At 56.0% G+C, this 18742-nt stretch overlaps 1 protein-coding gene across 2 annotated transcripts in view; it reads left to right on the top strand.

Annotated features, from left to right (window-relative positions):
- RAB17 (RAB17, member RAS oncogene family) overlaps positions 1-17199 on the top strand; it is a 30667-nt gene extending 13468 nt beyond the window's left edge. Inside the window, exons 1-6 of one of the 2 annotated variants that reach the window (XM_045481860.1) lie at positions 325-550; positions 7452-7611; positions 13358-13509; positions 14603-14728; positions 16357-16450; positions 16724-17199. In XM_045481860.1, coding sequence (XP_045337816.1) covers positions 7455-7611; positions 13358-13509; positions 14603-14728; positions 16357-16450; positions 16724-16836 — 642 coding nt within the window. In that variant the 5' untranslated portion in view covers positions 325-550; positions 7452-7454 and the 3' untranslated portion in view covers positions 16837-17199. Of the gene's footprint in view, positions 1-324; positions 551-7451; positions 7612-13357; positions 13510-14602; positions 14729-16356; positions 16451-16723 lie in introns of those variants that run through there. The other variant, XM_045481861.1, reaches the window with a different exon arrangement.
- The last annotated feature ends 1543 nt before the right edge of the window (positions 17200-18742 follow it).

Here is an 18742-nt window from a genome sequence, read left to right as displayed (position 1 = left end):
GGTTCGGGGGCAGGGCCCCACAAGAGGTGGCTTCCAGCTGTTTGTGGCAGGAATAAGTTCATTGGACCAAAATACAACCCTGTATTCCCTGAGCTTGAAGTTTTGAGAGCAGCAGAGAACCTGCAGCCCCCAGGAAGGACCAGAGGATCCTCAGCACTGAAAGGAGGGACAGAGAACAAAGCCTAGAGCCTCCCCCCCCCCTCCCCCGCGTTGAATGACAGCTCACACCTGCAGAGGCTTTATATCTGGCCCGCCCTGCCCCCACCCCAGGTGACACGGACCCTGGTGGACTTTGCCCTGGGATCCTCCCGGGAAGGGAGGAGGAAGGTTGACTTTGGAGCTGGAGGCGGGGTGGGGCTGGGCCCCGGGCTGCTGTTCTGACCTGTTTTCTGTTGGAGCAGGACCTCCGCCCCTCCCGGCCCTCCCACCTCCCACCATCCCAGCCGCCTGGTGAGGGAAGCAAACCTTTCCCCAGGCCAGAGGACTGAGAGAGGGGACCGGTGATGACAAGCCGTCAGGCTTCCCGGGGGTGATCAGGCCTGGGGCACACGTGAGTCACTGTTTTCACTTCTGTGTGCTTTGTAGAGTGTGAGTGTGTGTGTGCGTGCATGTGCGATGCTTGTGTCTGTGTGTGAGTGTCTGTGTGTCTGTGTATTTCGGTGTGTGTTTGTGTGTGCACACGTAGGCACGCGTGTGAGTGTGTCTGTGACTTTGCCCTCGGGCACGTATCCAAAGGGCAAAGTGCCAGGTGAGGAGTTTGTTCTTCTGACGACCAGAAGTGTTTGGATCCCCGTGGCCGGCGAGGTCAGGCTCCCAGAAGGGGCCTCCTGTCTAAACAGGGGCCCTTTGAGGGGCGCCTGGATGGCTCAGTTGGTTGAGCGTCTGACTCTGGCTCAAGCCACGATCTCACAGTTTTTGAGTTCGAGCCCCGCGTCCGGCTCCGTGCCGACAGCTCGGAGCCTGGAGCCTGCTTCGCATTCTGTGTCTCCCTCTCTCTCTGCTTCTCCCCTGCTCACACTCTGTCTCTCAAAAATAAGTAAAGATTAAAAAAATTAAATAGTGGCTCTTTGGGAAAATCCTAGACAGGCGTTCATCAGAAACTGCTGGTGGGGGAGAGGAGCCCTTGAAGGGACCCATTTCAAAAATTTTTTTTTTTTTCAACGTTTATTTACTTTTGGGACAGAGAGAGACAGAGCATGAACGGGGGAGGGGGAGGGGCAGAGAGAGAGGGAGACACAGAATCGGAAGCAGGCTCCAGGCTCCAAGCCATCAGCCCAGAGCCCGACGCGGGGCTCGAACTCACGGACCGCGAGATCGTGACCTGGCTGCAGTCGGACGCTTAACCGACTGCGCCACCCAGGCGCCCCGAAGGGACCCATTTCAGATGACCTAGGTGCCCAGTTAGCACAGACTGGCGTCGGCATAACCAGCACGAAATCCCCGTGTTTTTCACACGCTGGGGCAGGGATGACACACACGGGTGACGTCCTGCCTGGCAGACTCAGCAAATCAGACCCCTCCCCCAAATGCCCTCTCCCACCCCGAAAAAGGACTAGCTTGGGTTTGCAACCCTTTCTTTTTCCCTTTTGTGGAAAGGAGACAAGCGTAGAGAGTGTCTCTTAACCCTAATCATGAATATTTCATTCCTGAGAACATCTTTGTGTTTAGGAGGACTTCAAATAACCCCATCTTGATTAAATTCTAAAGGCTGGGGCAGAAGTCATACTTTTAATTTTCTCTCTGAACAGAGGGTTCCAGTCTATGACTATTGGAAACTTACAACGTATAATCACACAGAAACGTAGACACGAAAGTGCTTTCTGCAGCCTTATTCATTACAGAGAAAACACTTCTGCCCAAGAAAAGATCTCGCAGTTGGGAAATGGTTCAGCCAAGTGGAAAAGCTGTGAGAGTGTTCTGTGGGTCATTAAATGTCTGTACGCTGAATGCATATAGAACATATACAGCAATGTGAAAAGCTTCTTTTAATACATATTGCTTTGTTTAAGGGGAGGATACATGATTTCATGTTAAAACTATGGGTTTTGGTTTGCTTGTTTTTAAGATTTGTAGAAAAGAAAGACAAGAAGATAATAGGCAAATGGCACTCCTGGTTATATTTAAGGATGCAGGATTATGGGGGATTTAATTTTTTTCCTATTGACAACGATGTGTTTATATTGATGGTGAAATACTATTTTTATTTATTTTTTATTTTTTTAAGTTTTTATTTATTTATTTTGATAGAGAGAGCGAGCAGGGGAGGGGCAGAGACAGAGAGAGAGAGAGAGAGAGAGAGAGAGAGAGAATCCCAAGTACTACCCAATGGGGGGCTCCAACTCATGAACCATGAGATCATGATCTGAGCCGAAACCAAGAGTCAGACGCTTAACCAACTGAGCCACCCAGGCGCCCCGTGAAATACTATTTTTAAACAAAGCGATGTATCACCACCAAAGGAGTAAGATGCTGGAACGTGATATCGTGGTAATGGTGTATTCATTCATATTCCACCTGTTTTGATTCATGTGGACATGTTTGGGGCTGAAGATTTTCTAGACTTAAGAGCTTTATTAATCTGAGTGCATAAATAGCAAAGCAAACTTGAAGGGGTATCTTTACATACTCAAGAAGGCGTTGCCGTAGGTGTGTTAGAACTTTCTCTGTGCAAAATTCCAGTACAAATCAATGGGAGACCTGCTTTTAAGCAGGAGCCGAAAGTCCTTCAGGTCAGAAGGGAGGTGTTAGCTGGGGGGTGATGCAGAAAGCTTGGAAGTTGCATCCTTAAAAGTGTTTTTTTTTGGGGCGCCTGGGTGGCGCAGTCGGTTAAGCGTCCGACTTCAGCCAGGTCACGATCTCGCGGTCCGTGAGTTCGAGCCCCGCGTCGGGCTCTGGGCTGATGGCTCAGAGCCTGGAGCCTGTTTCCGATTCTGTGTCTCCCTCTCTCTCTGCCCCTCCCCCTCCCCCGTTCATGCTCTGTCTCTCTCTGTCCCAAAAATAAATAAACGTTGAAAAAAAAAAATTAAAAAAAAAAAAAAGTGTTTCTTTTTTCCAGCTTTGTTGGGGTGTAATTGACATCTGACACTGCGTGGGTTTAAGGCGGGCACCCCGTTGATTTGATACATTTATGGATTGCAACAGGATGCCCAGCACGGTGTTAGCTGCCGCCTTGTCCTGTCTCACAATTACTGTTTGTTTTTGGCACTGAGAACAGTGAAGATCTACCCTCTTGGGGACTTGCGAGTATACGACACAGTATCAGTAGCTAGGACCTCCGAGCCGTACATCGGATGCCCAGCCCTTGCTAACCTTGTAGCCGGAAGTTGGTACCCTTAGACTGACATCTTCCCATTGCCCGCCCCCAGCCCTCGGTGACCACCGTCCTGCTCTGTTTTTCAGAGGGTTTGCTATTGAGCTGACTGTCCTCAGCTACTGTCCTCAGTGAGTCCAGGCTGGTGGCTCCCTTGGGCAGGCTCAGTGCACCACTGTCTTTTTTTTTTTTTTTAATGTTTATTTTATTTATTTTCAGAGAGGGAGAGAGCGGGGAAGGGGCAGAGCGAGAGGGAGAGAGCGAGAGGGAGAGAGAGAGAGAGAGAGAGAGCTCCAAGCAGTTCCACACTGTCAGTGCAGAGCCCGGTACGGGGCTCGAACTCACAGACGGTGAGATCATGACCTGAGCCGAAATCAAGAGTCGGATGCTTAACCAACTGAACCACCCCCCCTCCCCCTGCCCCGGGCTCCCCTGCACCACTGTTCTCGAAGTGGGAAGCACGTGCTGGCACCCTCTGCAAGTGGCTGACACCACACCAGTGCCCAGGGAACCCAGGGTGAGTGTGAACACGGCCCGCTCTGGCTTCGAATTCTGTGTCTCTGTCTTAGAAAAGCTGCTGGGCCTCTCTGTAAGGTGGGGGTAACGCCAGGACCCCCCCGAGGCTTCCGGCTCAGCTTCAGTGGGACGCCCTATGCAGCCTGAGCCGGTCAGGGGCGTGTGGGCACGTCCGCCCTGCCCCTCCGTGGAGCTGGCCTCTTCGTTAGGCTTGGCTGCTTCTCCTATCACAGCCTCGTCCGAGTACCTGTGCAGGGTGACTGTGAAGCAAGTAACGGTCAGCTTTTCTTGGCCCTTCGGGGCTGAGCCCCCGTATGGATCTTTTCTACCTTTTTGTAGATACCGCAGGTCACCGCTTGGCAGGCTGCCTGGGGTTTGGCCGGCGGAGCAAACTGTGCAGTGTAAACAGCGCGTCTGTTCAATACGGCTTCTTGCCGAACCCTTCCTACGCGTGTCCGTGAGGTATTTATTGAGCACCTACTATATGATCAGCGAACACAGTCCTTGCTTTCATGAGAGGTTACAGCCTGGTGCATGCGAAAAGGTATTAATAAAATAATTATATCAAGTGCATCTCGGAAGTTCCAGTCCACTAGGGCGCCTGGGTGGCTCAGTTGGTTAAGTGTCTGACTCCAGCTCAGGTCATGATCTCGCAGTTCATGAGTTCGAGCCCTGCGTCGGGCTCTGTGCTGACAGCTCAGGGCCTGGAGTCTGCTTCGGATTCTGTGTCTCCCTCTCTCTCTGCCCCTCTCCTGCTTGTGCTCTGTCTCTCTCTCAAAAATAAATAAAAACATTAAAAATTTTTTTAAAGAATTAAAAAAAAAAAAAGAAGTTCTAGTCCAGCAAGAGAGTGAAGTTGTTAAAAATTAATTCTTTGAGTTAAGGCAGAGTTACAAACTGAGATTAATTCAATCTAGAAAAGGGATGGGGGACTGCAGGCCACATGATGGAAGAGACTTATCTGTTTTATTTACGTGCTGTTGGTGGGGACCGGATGTGATCAGGGGTGGCCGCTGAGGCAGGACAGAGGTCTGCTTCAGCTGGGACAGCGAGCCCTGAGCAGATCTAGCGGCTTTATCAGAAGCAAAGCCCCCAGTTTATCTGACAGCAGAGTGGATGCATAGTCAGTCTCCGGAAATATCTCAACTTTGAGACAATATCATTTTGTTACCTTTCGTGGTGATTCCATTCAGAATCCTGGGCTCTGATTTGCCATGTGGCTTGCAGAGTTGGAATCAAGCTACAGATTTTATTCCTGGGGGGCCCGGCTGACGTTTCAGCGTCTCTCCCATTTTGTTCATGTTTATTTTGCGTTGGCTTTGAGTTTAGTCTTCGACTGATGGGTTTAGACCTAATGGGCTTAGGCTAATTGAGTTTAGACCGATGGGTCAGAAATCTGCGGAAGGAACTGCATGGGTGGAGGGCTCTCGGAGAGGAGGACGGACCCTCCCGGGACCCTCGAGGGGCTGCCGTGTGTCTGGGTGTGAGGCGGCAGGAGTGGGCGGGGCTGGGCTGCCGTCCAGGCCACTGTGCCCCGAACCCACCCCCGGCTGATTCTCCACGGAGAGCCTGCTCCCGGCCAAGTCGCTCGCGTCCTGCCTCAAGTCCTAAGAAATTGTGCTCAGTCGAGGCAGGCATTTCGAAACACTGGTGCTTCGATGGGTCATTTGCCCCTTCCTGTGTGTTTGGATGGTACATGGCTACTCATTCCTCGGGCGTTCATGAGGCACCTACTGCGCGTGCTGCCCTGCCCCCAGCCCCGAAGAGAAAAGATAAAAATGACAGCAGCGGGTCTCAGCCTTGGCAGACACCGGGATCACTTGGGGAGCTTAAAAAAACAAAAACAAAAACAAAAACACAAAAACCATGGGTGGAAAACTTGAAACGCTTTATTTTTCTAAACCTCCTCTGAAACGTCCTACGTTGACCCTGTAAGCATCATACCTGATGGAGAAACTCGTGAGTCCCATAGAAGATGGCACCTCACATGCTTCCCACGGTCCCCTGTCCCCAAGGGGCAGGAGCACCAGTGAACCCTTCTCTCCAGACCCGTAACCGCCCCCCCCCCCCCACCCCATCACTTCTGCTTAGAACAGCCTCGTTAGTATTTCAGACCCAGCCCGGTTTGTGCTGAGACTTTGACATGCTTTTCCTCTTCTTCAAAATTCCTTCCCTTCCTCCCTTCCCATAACCCTTGGGGGTCTCCCTCCTCCCCACCATGTTAAGGAGGGAGCAGAGATGTTCCTAAGACTGCCTGCCAGGGGTGGCGGTCGATATTTTTTTTAAGAAGGTTTCTTCCTAGAAGCACCCCGGATAATACACGGAGACAAAGTGGTGACCTTGGAATGCCACCAGTCTGTAGCTCCTCGTGAAACAGAGGGTCTGGCAACGTCTTCAGTGACCCCTAACATCACCGCGACAGCGCTTGGCCACTACTTGCCTTCTGAGGAAATGCAAGGCTCACTCACGAAGCATCCTGGCCAAGAGATGGCCTGTATCTGATCAGATCTCTGTTCAGAAGCACCCAGCTCTAGGAAACACAGCATTCACGGGACACACTCAGTAACCACAGCGGAAGCAAACAGCCAAACCCAGACTGGAAAGTCGCAGGACAATCTGATCTCTTGAACAAATGAATTACAAAAAGAAAAAGATTCCCCGTACATGTACTGAGATTTGCGGATGAAACAACGAGGCGTCTGGGATTGGCTTCGAACGAATCTTTGGCGGGAGGGGGTTTGGGGACGTGAGTGAAGCAGGACTGGCCATAGCTCAGTTGTGCAAGTGCAGCACGGTGTGCGAGGACGGTCTCCATTCTACTGTGGCAGGTGCCCGAAGTTTTCTATACGGAAAAGACACGCGCGGTTTGCCCAAATTTGTTTTGATCACAGAGCTGTTTTCCTCCACGGCATATCTCTCTGGGTGCTGAGGCTTTAGACACAGTGGGAAGGACCAAAACGTCGAGGTCTTTGAGACACCAACTTTTTCTTTAGGTGGATAATTCTGAAACACCAACTTGAACCCGTGAGTCACAGAGACGGTATGTTGCCTCTCGGGTGTTTCAGATCCTTTTTGGAAGAAGTAATGGGTTTTTAAAAATTATTTATTATTTTTGTTAAATTTTTTTTAATGTTTATTTATTTTTGAGAGAGAGAGAGAGAGAGAGAGAGACAGAGCGAGAGCAGGGGAAGGGCAGAGAAAGAGGGAGACACAGAATCTGAAGCAGCTCCAGGCTCTGAGTGGTCAGCACAGAGCCCCACGCGGGACTTAAACTGACGGACTGTGAGATCATGACCTGAGTCGAAGTCGGATGCTTAACCGACTGAGCCACCCGGGCGCCCCTAAGTAATGTTTTTTTTTTTTTTTTAAAGTGAGAAGAATGGATTGAGGACAGTAAGCCCCTATGATAACTAGCCCCTATGATAACTAGGGGTCCTGCTGGGCACTGCCCGTACCCTGCCCAAACACGACCCCCAACTAGTTCCTCACAACAGACCTGTCACCCGGGTACTGCTCACCCCACTCTACAGATGGGGAGACGGGGTTGCAGAGTGGGGCAGGGGTATCGACCCAGGCTGCCTCCGACTCATTCATTCAACCTCCTGCAAATGCTGTCTCTTTGCAGGGCATGGCGCAGGCGGGAGGTGTCCCCTGCCCCGGGGCTGCCCCGGGCCGGCCCCTCGTGTTCAAGCTGGTCCTCTTGGGAAGTAGCTCTGTGGGCAAGTCCAGCTTGGCTCTCCGGTACGTGAAGAATGACTTCAAGAGCATCCTGCCCACCGTGGGATGTAAGTGACATGGGACAGCACGCCCTTCCTTAGTCCGCTAGAGGAGAAGCCAGGGCCGATGGCTCGGGTGCGGGCACTTCCCACGCTCCCCCCAGAGCCCCGGGTCGTGCCCAGCACCGCAGGGAGGGGACGAGGCCTGTGCTGGTCAGACACATGTGGAATCCAGAAGGCGGTCGGGTTTCAGCAAAGCAAGAGTCTGCAGGGGGTGGAGATTCGGGGTCAGGGCCTCGGGTCCCCAGGGGTTGGTGAGCGGGATTGTACCTGGTGGAGGGGGGAGCCCAGAGGAAGGCCCCCTAGGCCCTGCCACACATCCACCAGACGAGCTGGTCTCTCACCCTGCCTGGGTTCCCTCCTGCTGACACTGTCCCCCTGGGGTGGCTTACAGGAGAATGGCTCCCTTTCGGCCCAGACTCGGTTTACCAGCCTGGCCTGGGTTGTGGGGGTGGGGGTGGGGGTGGCAGGGAGGGAAGACCCTCTCACTGCACTTCTTGAAGAGGTGACATAGGTTACCCTGCCTCTCAAGGGTAGGGGGCTTTGGAGCACCTGCCGGGCTGTCGGCCTCCTTCGCATCCTGCAAAGCATAGTCACTATGCTATTATAATTACTGCATCAAAAGTCGATATTCCCACTTTTCAGACGAGGAGGTGGAGACGATCCTTCCTGTGGTGTACGTAAATGCAGTCCGTGTTGTACAAAATCCCTCTGAAGGCAGGGGCTTGCCTTTCTTGTCACACACCGCTGGCTTTAACAAGAGAACTGGCTTTTGTTCTGGAGAGGGTGCGGGAGGAGCAGAGCCCCAGGGCGAGAGTGAGGGGCTCTCCTCCCCCCCCCCCCCCCCGGGCAGGTAGCTGGGACAATGACAGAGGTAGTGTGTGCTGGGGGGGTGATTGGCCTGGAGGAAACTTTCAATAAGTCTGACCTGAGTGACCAGCACGTGGGTAAACGGCTTATTGTCTGTCTTGACATCGTCATCTGTGCGGGGGGATATAAACGCCCCCCTGTGGTGGGCTTTCTCTGCAAGGCGGGCTTAGGGCTGTCTAAAGGCACCGATCACCATCTTGTGACTAAGGTCATCACCCACGCCCGCACTGCAGAGAGCAGGGTGGGACCAGGGGCTGGCCTGTCCAGGGTGCTGCTGCCTTCCGAGCTTCAAGATACCTTACTCCAGGAGGGCCGGGGTCCCTGGGCCCCCCCAGGGGGTCTGGATCTGTTGGTGATCGCGTGCAGTGACCTGGCCACACAGGATGGCACAGGCTCTGGGTACCGCCCTCCGGAAAGGTGCCTGAGTCAGGACGGTGTTCTAGCTGTCTCAGGGCAAGACCCCCATCCTTCCAACCAGGGGATTCTGGAGCCAGAGCGGTAACTGGGACAGACAGACTCATGTCCCCGAAGCAGAGCCAGAGTGGGAATCCCAAGTGAGCATAGTCTCCTGCGGGGGTGGCAGCCTGCTGAGGGGAGACCAGAAAAAGCCCTGGTTCTCCTGGCCACCCCAGCCACCCCCAGCCACCTACCTGCGAGGCCCATGTCCCACTTCAGAGGAGAGCTTAGTGGGGGAGGTGGAGGCTCCAAGTGGGAGTGCTGTGGCTGGGGGGCTTGAACCACAGAGAGCTCCCGAAGACCCCACCGGGGTCCCCGCAGAGCGACCCCTCATCCTGGAGTCCCAACTGGCCGCAGCCTGGGGACTCGGGCCCATTTCCCCAGCCTGCACGGAGTGACATCTTTTGGAGAAATGCTGACATCTAGTGGTTGTGGGCGTATTCGCCCGCGGGTAGCAGTGCCTCTCGCGGGAAGGGAAAGGCGGCAAGCATTCTCCACTGTCGCTGCTGAACCCTGGTGGCCCCGAGAAGGCATCCATTTCTCCTTCAACCGGGGCTCCGATGATGATGTTTATGAAAAAGGCAAACGCCACGAAGAGGCTCAGAGGAGTGGAGTCAGCTGTTTGTTGACATTAGAAGGAGAGCGAGCACAACCACGTCCCTTATGTCAACGTTTGTAGAGACGCTTTTTAATCTGGGGCGATACCTTACAAGCCGGGTGCGCAGATGGGGGCTGTTCAGGGCACCAGCTTCCGGGAGCCCCCCCCAGAGGGCGTGCAGCTGAGGCTGGGGCGTGGCCGAGGGGCGTGGCCGAGGGGCGTGGCCGGAAGCGTCCTTGGCTCTGGGGCACCTGTGTTGAGGTCTTCGGTGGGACCAGCCTAGGAGGAGGAGGTGGGGGAGGGGGGAGGGGGGAGGGGGAGGAGGCCTGGACTGTGCCGTGCCGGGGCCACGATACGTCACTGTGCAGGCGCCCCTGCTCAGTCCATCCAAAGCCCGTGAAAATGTGCCAGTGTGTTCGAGAAACTGAAAGTCCCCTGGGTTTTGGCCTGATTCCACCCCCCACCCCCCACCCCCCACCTTGTTGCTAATATCATTTCAGGCAAAATCTCCAAGTCGGTCTGGATTCCCTGGAAGTTTACTTTTCAATCACTTTTTGGCTTTAGCCGTGACAATGTAGACAATGCGGTCCGTGGGTTTCTGAACAAGTGGTTAATGTGGGCTCTTCCTGGTTGGAACCCAGGGGTCCCTGGGGCCCAGGACTGGCAGGTTGCTCTGGATTCCATTCCCGGGGCCCCGAGGGAGCTTGTGTCTCTCTCCGGGGCAGATAAGGTTCTGGTCTCTGCAAGTATCCGGTTATTCGTGCCTGGTCATCACTTGGACTGAAACCCTCCTTGCAAATTGGTTGGGGTTGCGCATGGATTTAAGCTCAACCGGGAGCCATCTTTTACGAAGTGGAGAAGGAAGGGGCGCCTGGGGGGCCCAGTCGGTCTAGCGTCCGACTTCGGCTCAGGTCATGATCTCACGGTTTGTGAGTTCGAGCCCCGCATCGGGCTCTGTGCTGACAGCTCGGAGCCTGGAGCCCATTTTAGAATCTGTGTCTCCCTCTCTCTCTGCCCCTCCCCCGCTCGTGCTCTGTCTCTCTCTCTCCTTCAAAAACAAATAAACATTCAAAAAAAAAAAGAAAAAAAAACAAAGTGGAGAAGGAAAAGATAAGGAGCTAGGCCTGCTGAAGAGTAGGCAGATCCGAGAGGCCCCTGGGGAAGCTGGCAGTGGGGTCTGCTTACATCACGTTCCATCCTGGCAATAGCCCTTGAGGGCTGGGAGCCCTTCGTCCTACTATGGAAATAGGCTGCAGCTTTGTTCCACCCAGAGCTGTAGCTGCTCAGGCTGCCATAACAAACACCACCCACGGGGTGGCTTACACAGCAGCGATTTATTCTCACTCTCCTGGAGGCTGGCGTCTGAGGTCAGCGTGTAGGCCGGTAGGTTCTGTTTTGGAGCCTCTTCTCTGGGCTTGTGGGTACCTGCCGTCTGGCTGCTATCTTGCTGTGTGCTCATGTAGCCTTTCTTTGTGCTTGCATAGGAGGGAGGGAGAGGAGAGGGAGAGAGGGAGGGAAGGGAGAGGGAGAGAAGGAGAGAGAGGGAAGGTAGGGGGGAGAGGGAGGGAGGGAGGAAGGGGAGAGAAGGGGAGAGAGGGATGGTGGGGGGAGAGGGAGAGGGATGGTGGGGGGAGAGAGAGAGGGAGGGAGGGAGAGAGAGAGGGAGGGAGGGAGAGAGAGAGGGAGAGGGGGAAGGAGGGAGAGACCAAGCCTTCTGGATCTCTTCTCACAAGGTCATGATCCTACCATGGGGGCCCCACCCTCATGACCTGTTCTAGCCCTGACCACCTCCCGAAGGCCCTACCTCCTAATACCGTCTCTTTGTGGGTTAGGACTTCACCTATGAATTTTGGGAGGGGACACAAACATCCAGGCACACCACCTCGGAAGTTGATCTGACTTCAGGTTTGTGGACACGCAGGGCAATGCAGGCTGTGCGGGCAGAGGACGCCCGTTGGTGGGTTCTGTTAGGAGCCACCCCAAACTAGGTTCTCGTGTGAGAGAACTCTACCCGCGTTGCACTGAAAACCTCAGCCCAGACTCATCCCTTATCCAGTGTCCGTAGCGGGTTGCATTGTCCCCCAAAAGATAAATCCACATCCCAATCCCCAGGGCCTGTGAATGTGGCCTTGTTTGGAAAAAGGGTGTTTGCAGCCGTGATTAGTTAGGGATGTTGGGATGGGATCATCCTGGATTTGGGGCCGGCCCTGAATCGGTGACAGATGTGCTCATAAGAACAGGAGAGAGAGAGAACAGGAGAGAGGGAGCGAGCACAGAGTCACAGAGGGAGGGCCCTGTGGAGACACAGGCAGAGATGGGGTGACGTGTCTCCAAGCTGGGGAATGCCAGCAGGTGCCAGCAACTGCCAGAAGCCAAGAGAGAGGCAAGGAAACAATTCTTAGAGATTCCAGAAGGGGCCAACCCTGGTGCCAGCTTGATTTTAGACCTCTGGCCTCCAGGGCGGGAAGAACGAACGTCTGTTGTTCTGAGCTACCCAGTTAGCGGTAATTGTTATGGCAGCTCCGGGAACGGACGCACTTGGCCTGGAAGTGACAGTTTTAATATCAAACACGCGGTCGTGTTTGCCAGTATCCCCTAACGGGTCCGAAACCCGGCCTGGGGTCTGGGCAGGCCAGCAGCTCCGCCTAGAGCCTCCTCCCTGCTCTGGACACGGCCTCCCCAGCCCCTCCCAGCCCCTCCCTCCAGTTCTGGAGAGGACACAGCAGAACACCTTGGTGTCACCAATTTTATTTACTTACTTATAAAGTTTATTTATTTCGTGAGGGGCGGGGGGAGAATCCCAAGCAGGCTCCGTGCTGTCAGCACAGAGCTTGATGTGGGGCTCGATCCCACGAGCCCTGAGATCACGAACTGAGCCGAAATCAAGAGGCAGACACTTAACGGACTGAGCCACCCCGCTAAACAACTATTTTAAAACCTCACCGCTTCGGCAAGTAAAGCTCAGAGTTAAAAGTCCAACGGGAGGCAGATTTCCCAGTGCGCAGAATGAAGGGTTTGGGGCAGGTAGGTCCTTTGCTGCCTGTAACTATTAAGCAGGGATGGGAATGAATACGGGTCCCTGCTCACTGGCTCCAGGGTGACAGGTGAGGACACAGAAGTCCACCTGTGCCATCAGGGGTGTGTGTGTGTGTGTGTGTGTGTGAGGAGCACAGGTTGGCTGCCAGAGACCCGTCCTCGGGAAGGGGGGGAGGACTCAGCAGAAGCCCTTGAAGGCTGATCGTTGCCTGAAGATCTCGGCAGACACCCGGGCGGCCAGAGGAACGATGCCGAGCGGGGCCCTCAGGGAAGGGAGGTCGGCAGGGAGAGGCGTCGATGAGGCCAGAAGGTCAGCGGGAGGCAGGAGGGACTTGGGGGACGACTGATGTGGTCGTGAGCACCTCTCGGCCGGGTTGGTCTGGTCACTGAGCGGCCGGTGGGGCGGGGGTGCGGACGGTTCTAGAGGTCCCCGGGGCTCAGCTGCATCGCTGGGACGTGCTGGACCCCTGGTTGTCAGAGGTCCCCAGATGTGGGGAGGCCCAGGCCCAGAGGTCTTTCCACGCCACGCCGTCCGGAGGACTTTGTCTTTGGGCCCCGAGAGCCCATCTTCCCACCCGGAGCCTCTGCGGAATCTGCGAAGGGTCCACGGCAACTTGTAACCCTTTTCCTTTCGTGGAAGCCGCCGTCTTCTGGGAGAGGGGATCGCTCGGCCTTCCCGACGGTGACTCGGCCAGCTGTCTCTCTGGGCCCAGGGCTCACGACGGCCCGGCCCGAGCTGGGTGGGGGGGGAGACCCCGTCCTGTGGGCGAAGCTGTCCCCGGGCTTCTGTTCCAGGCGCGTTCTTCACGAAGGAGCTGGAGTCGGGCGCCGTGGCTGTGAAGCTGGAGATCTGGGACACGGCCGGCCAGGAGAAGTACCACAGCGTCTGTCGCTTGTACTTCAGGGGCGCCAGTGGGGCCATCTTGGTGTACGACATCACCAGGAGGGTGAGGCTCCCCCCGGGCGCGTCCCCACCCGCCTTCGCGAGGCACCTGCTTCCTTGTCCCAGGCACGGGGACGCTAGCTTCTGAGGGCTTTCTGTGACCGGCCCGCGCTGGTGCTTTATGGTAAAACCACCACAGCCAGTAGAAAACACTTAATGAAAGTCTGCCACTTCCTCCAGGAAGCCCTCACTGATAACCCCTGCTCCTCCTGCATGGTTGAGTTTGTGCCCCTCCGTGGTCCTCTCAGAACCCCACACAGAGCACCCCCATCTACCGCTCACGGTTCCTTGGGTGCCCGCCGAATTGGTGAGGGGTGTTGTTGCGGAAATAGTACGCGGCCCCTGGCTATATGTCCCCCACAGTGTCATCTGGGTGGCTACTAAGTACGTGAGCAGGTGCTTAGAGCAGGAGGAGGGAAGGGAGCTGAGAGGAGGGGCACCTGACCTAGCCTGGGGTTGGGAGACTTCCTGCAGGGAGGGAGGGAAAAGTGGGGATTAGCCTGTTGGGGGTGAGGCTGGGCATGGGGGTGCGGTGGGCGGGCGAGCAGGAAGGGAAGACAGTCCTTAGTGAGAGAGCAGAGACCCAGAGACAGTGGGGTGAGGGCGGGGAGGGAGACAGGTTGGGCTGGGGAACGGGAGGCCGCCCACCTGAGCAGCTCAGCAGCAGGAAGGGGAGAGGGGCAGCGTGGGGCCCAGGGCAGGCCCCCCCCCAGGCCTGGTCTCCGGGGTCCCGAAGTTAGGGTCAGGTGATAGCCACGCCCCCAAACTCTCCTGCACGGAGTGGTCCCGGAGGGCGCCCAGGAGTGAGGGGCCCGAGGCCTGACCCCGAACAGCCCGCGGCCTCCAGACTCGGGCCCTGTGGGGAGGGGAAGGAGCCGTGGTATGACCTGGGCCCCGAAGCCAGAAGACCGGGCCGCCCCGCCTCAGGGGACAGAGCAGCCCTCCGGGGGGTCTGTCGTCTGGCCCACTGGACGGTGGGTGCTTCCACGCAGCGTGGCCGTGGACATCTGCATTGCCACACCCGCATGTCTTTGCTGGGAGAGCCGATGAAGAGCACCCGTGAGATTTGTGTGGCGTCCGTGTTTTTCCTTCGTTAGGGTTCCTTCTGCAAAGCCCAGCAGTGGCTGCAGGACCTCGAGAGGGAGGCGCCCCCGGGGGAGGTCGTGGTGATGCTGGTTGGCAACAAGACGGATGTCGGCGAGCAGCGGGAGGTGACGTTCCAGGTAGCGCTTGGGACTGGGTTGTGCCACTCCCCGAGGGGAGAAGGGGGTGACCCCAAGGTGGACACGACCGCTCGCGACCCAGTCTCCCACCCACCCGCGTGCACACCACACCTGCACGCACGTCACAGACACTCATATATACTTCCTACTTGAATGCCCCTTTTGGGCAAAGATTTCTGATCTTTCCTGGAAAAGTCAGGCCTAGCGATGGTTGTTCCCCACATGTGGGGAGGCCCAGGCCAGCCCTTCTGGAAGGGGGTGGGGGGACCCGTGTGGCCGGCCTCCAAGGACCCCGGCCGGGTTAGCCAGGCTCACGAAGAAACCGTGGCCTTTCCTGCCCCTTCATCCCGGGCTGAGGTATGTGGGTGTTCAATCAATGATTGAAAAAGAGATAAGTGAAAAAAATCCAGATTTCCTTGCTAGGAACCGAGCAAGGGCTAGAAACTAAAGAAAGCCATAGTTGGGGTGCCTGGGAGGCTTAGTCAGTTAAGTGTCCGACTTCGGCTCAGATCATGATCTCTGCATTCCTGGGTTCAAGCCCCACGTTGGGCTCTGTGCCGACAGCAGAGAGCCTGATGTGGGGCTTGAACTCACGAACCACAAGATCATGACCTGAGCCCAAGTCAAACACTTAACCGACTGAGCAACCCAGGCGCCCCCAATTTTCATTTGAGAGAGAGAGAGAGAGAGAGATTGCGAGTGGGGGAGAGGGGCAGACGGGGAGAGAGAGAGTGGGGTTCGATGGATCCCACAACCCTGGGATCATGACCTGAGCCAAAATCGAGAGTCAGATGCTCAACTGACTGAGCCATCCAGGTGCCCCTGGCTTTCATTTTAAAATAATTCCAGGATTACAAAAAAGTGGTGCAGAAGTACCACAAAAAGTTCCTGTATGCCTTTCGCCCAGCCTTCCCGAACACTAACGTCTCGCAACAACACAGAGCAGTGAGCAAATCAGGAAATGGACATTCACGCAATACTAAGTCCACACCTTGTTCAGATTGTATCAGTGCCCCCCTGACACCCTGATGCATCACTCCCCGCAGTACTCACCCGTGTGGAGAGTGAGGGGGGACCCCCAGAAGGAGGGCTCAGCTCGGCTCGGCTTCCACATTTCCTGACTTCTCACTTGCTTGGCCCTACATCACAGCCCACGGGTGCAGGAGAGACGTGTGGGCAGGGAGCCGCCAGCTTCCCCTGGTGGCTCAGGCTCTGCTGGGAGGGGAGCCCTCCCCCTGCGAGGGCCTCCCCGCCTCCCTGCCTCCCTGGCCCTGGGCCCCCGCGGGAGAGAACCGAAACACAGAATTGGGAATGGTCACCGGTCTTGGGTCTTAGAAGGCAGCTGAGTATTCCTAGGGAAGAGACTTTTTTTTCCTTAAAAAAATTTTTTTTAAGTTTATTTCTGTATTTTGAAAAGGAGAGCATGAGCAGGGGAGGGGTCGAGAGAGAGGGAGAGAGAGAATCCTGAGCAGGCTCCACGCCGTCAGCACGGAGCCTGATGTGGGGCTTGATCTCAAGAACTGAGATCATGACTTGAGAAAAAAATCAAGAGTTGGGCGCTCCACGGACTGGGCCACCCAGGTGCCCCGGGGAAAGTCTTTTTGTAAATTTGCGGCCACTTCCCTCAGGAAGGGAAAGAGTTTGCGGAGAGCAAGAAATTGCTGTTCATGGAGGCCTCGGCCAAACTGAACCACCAGGTGACTGAGATCTTTAGCACCATAGGTGAGTGGTGGGGCCCCCAGGGGAGCAGGGCTGGTGGTGATGGTGGGGGAGGGGAGTCGTCACTGCCTCTGCTTCTTGGGTCTCCTTTCTGGCGTCCTGGGACCCGACAGAATGTCTCTGGGGGCTGGAAGGCGAGCAGGATTGCCAGGGGCCTGGACTTCATGGCTCTGGGTAACCGTCAGGGAGGACGGGGTCCCGGGACTGCCCTGCGTGCAGGGTGCATGCCAGGCCGCGGGCCTCCGCTCCCAGACCACCCTCCTCTGTCCTTCACAGCCCAAGAGCTGCTGCAGAGAGAAGACAGGAAGAAGGCCCAGCCGCAGAGGGGAGATGCAGGGCTGGCTCTGAAGGGGCCACCTGCTGGGCAGGCCGGATGCTGTGCCCACTAACAGCAGCCGCGCCAGGAAGCCCGGCTCCGGCTGCCCCTTGGGGTGAGCCACTGCCACGGCCACGTACTCTGATTCCTCCTGAAGCAGGCTTGTTGCCGAGTCCTAGAGGTTCTGGAAGCTGGCATCCTTGAGCCTTACCACTTCTCAAAGCCGGCGGGAATCATTCAGGAGAGGAGCCAGTGACAACGGGCTCCCAGGGGTGATGAGAGAAATTGTCCCCTTTTAGGGTTTGTGGGCCTTGGTACGGGGAAGCTGGACTTTAACATCTACCAAGGGACGAAAACTTTTCAAAGCAGTTGCTCCGTTTCTGCCCCCAGCACACTTTGTACATCCGCTTCGTTAAAAACAAAACAAAACAAAACAGCCAACAAGGAGCTTTCCAAACATAAAGATGAGAAAAAGAAAAAACACCTCCCTGGTTCCCGTAAGATGAAAGTCATACAGCCTCGCACATACTAAAAACATAAGATAAAAATCTGTAACTTTCTGGAATGTTCTTTGCCGTGATGACTCGTAATTCTTTATGTAAAGGCGTATATGACTCTGCTCTTCCTTGTGAGGATCGTGTGTCCCGGGCAGATGTCCTCACTCGGGTTCCAATAAAACTCTTTTCTCTTTAAAATTTTAGGCCCCGTGTTGATGGGGTGGGGGTGGGGGGTGTCAGCTCTGCCTCAGCAGATGGTGATTCCAGATTCCCTGGGACAGGTGCACCCGCCCCTGCCTGAATTCTCGTCCCCTCAGCTGCCTCGCCACCCAGCGTAGGGTGAAGCAGGCCAGGGGACGACAAGGACTGGAAACCCTGGGCTGGATGGGGCGCTGTCCGGGGCTGGGCCCGCCTGGTTTGGGGAGCTGTGAGAGGAGGGGGCAGGCCCGGACAGGGGTGGCGGTGCTGGGAGGAGATGGGGTGTGGACTATGGTATGGGGCTGCGTCCACGTCCTGCCTCTCAGGGCCGTGGCCCAGGGAGGGACAGAACCCAAGGGTGGGGTTGGGGCCCCAGGCCCCTGCCCCTCTCTTCTCCCGGCTCTGAGTTTCACCAGGTGATGCTTGTGCCCTGTGAGCCTGACTCTTGGCCTGTGGTGTAAGTTTTGCAGCTTATATGTCTTCAAACATGGAACCGCGTTCTCTAACCTGGCGGTTAGAGGGTTTGCAAGTTGGGGTTTGTCATGGCACACGGACAGGAGGTGGTGTGTGAATGAGGAGGCGGGCCCACGCACAGGCTGTGACGGAGGAGGCCCAGGACACCTCTCCAGTGGTGACACATCACGTGTTCACCTCCTTACTGCCTGCCTTCAGGGGGAGGCCCCGATGGCCCTTCTGGGAGCTCAACCCTGATGTCAAGGTGGCTATTTTACTGTGGGGGGGGGGGGAGGGGTGGTGTTGGTTTCATCCTTGTCCCTGGCACTGTGATTAGCTAGTCTGAAATTTTAAGTATTAAGGCACTGTTGTCCCCCTGGAAAGGCTGGCCTTGCTGTATCGACTATGAGGGTCAACAGCAGGACCAAGGTCACGCTGACTCTGAATTCGTGACATCTGCAAAGGGTGTGCAGCATTTCTAGGGGCTCCTCCGGACTTGCTCTCATCCACCTGTGTGGGGACGTCCTCCCAGCCCCAGGCCCGGACCTCTGTGGGGGCCCAGTGCCTGAGGAACCCCGGCAGCAGACTGACCAGGACACGGAGCCAGGCACTGGCTGGGACTCGTCCACATGAGGTCACCTCAGCCTGGCCGTATCCTGCCAAGGGTCAGGGCTCCCCACGAGGATCCCTTCTAGGTTCTGGCAGCCGGTCCCGCCCTCATCCAGCAGGCCTGGGACCCCCTGCATTCCAACCTCGTGATCCTAACTGGAAGGAGCTGGGCCCAGGCAGACTCAGCATCTGTTCTGGGGAGGTGGGGACAGCCCAGGTGTC

This window comes from Leopardus geoffroyi, chromosome C1 (genome assembly GCF_018350155.1).
Source record: "Leopardus geoffroyi isolate Oge1 chromosome C1, O.geoffroyi_Oge1_pat1.0, whole genome shotgun sequence".
Classification (NCBI taxonomy): domain Eukaryota; kingdom Metazoa; phylum Chordata; class Mammalia; order Carnivora; family Felidae; genus Leopardus; species Leopardus geoffroyi.
This window is presented reverse-complemented; position numbering and strand designations above follow the sequence as displayed.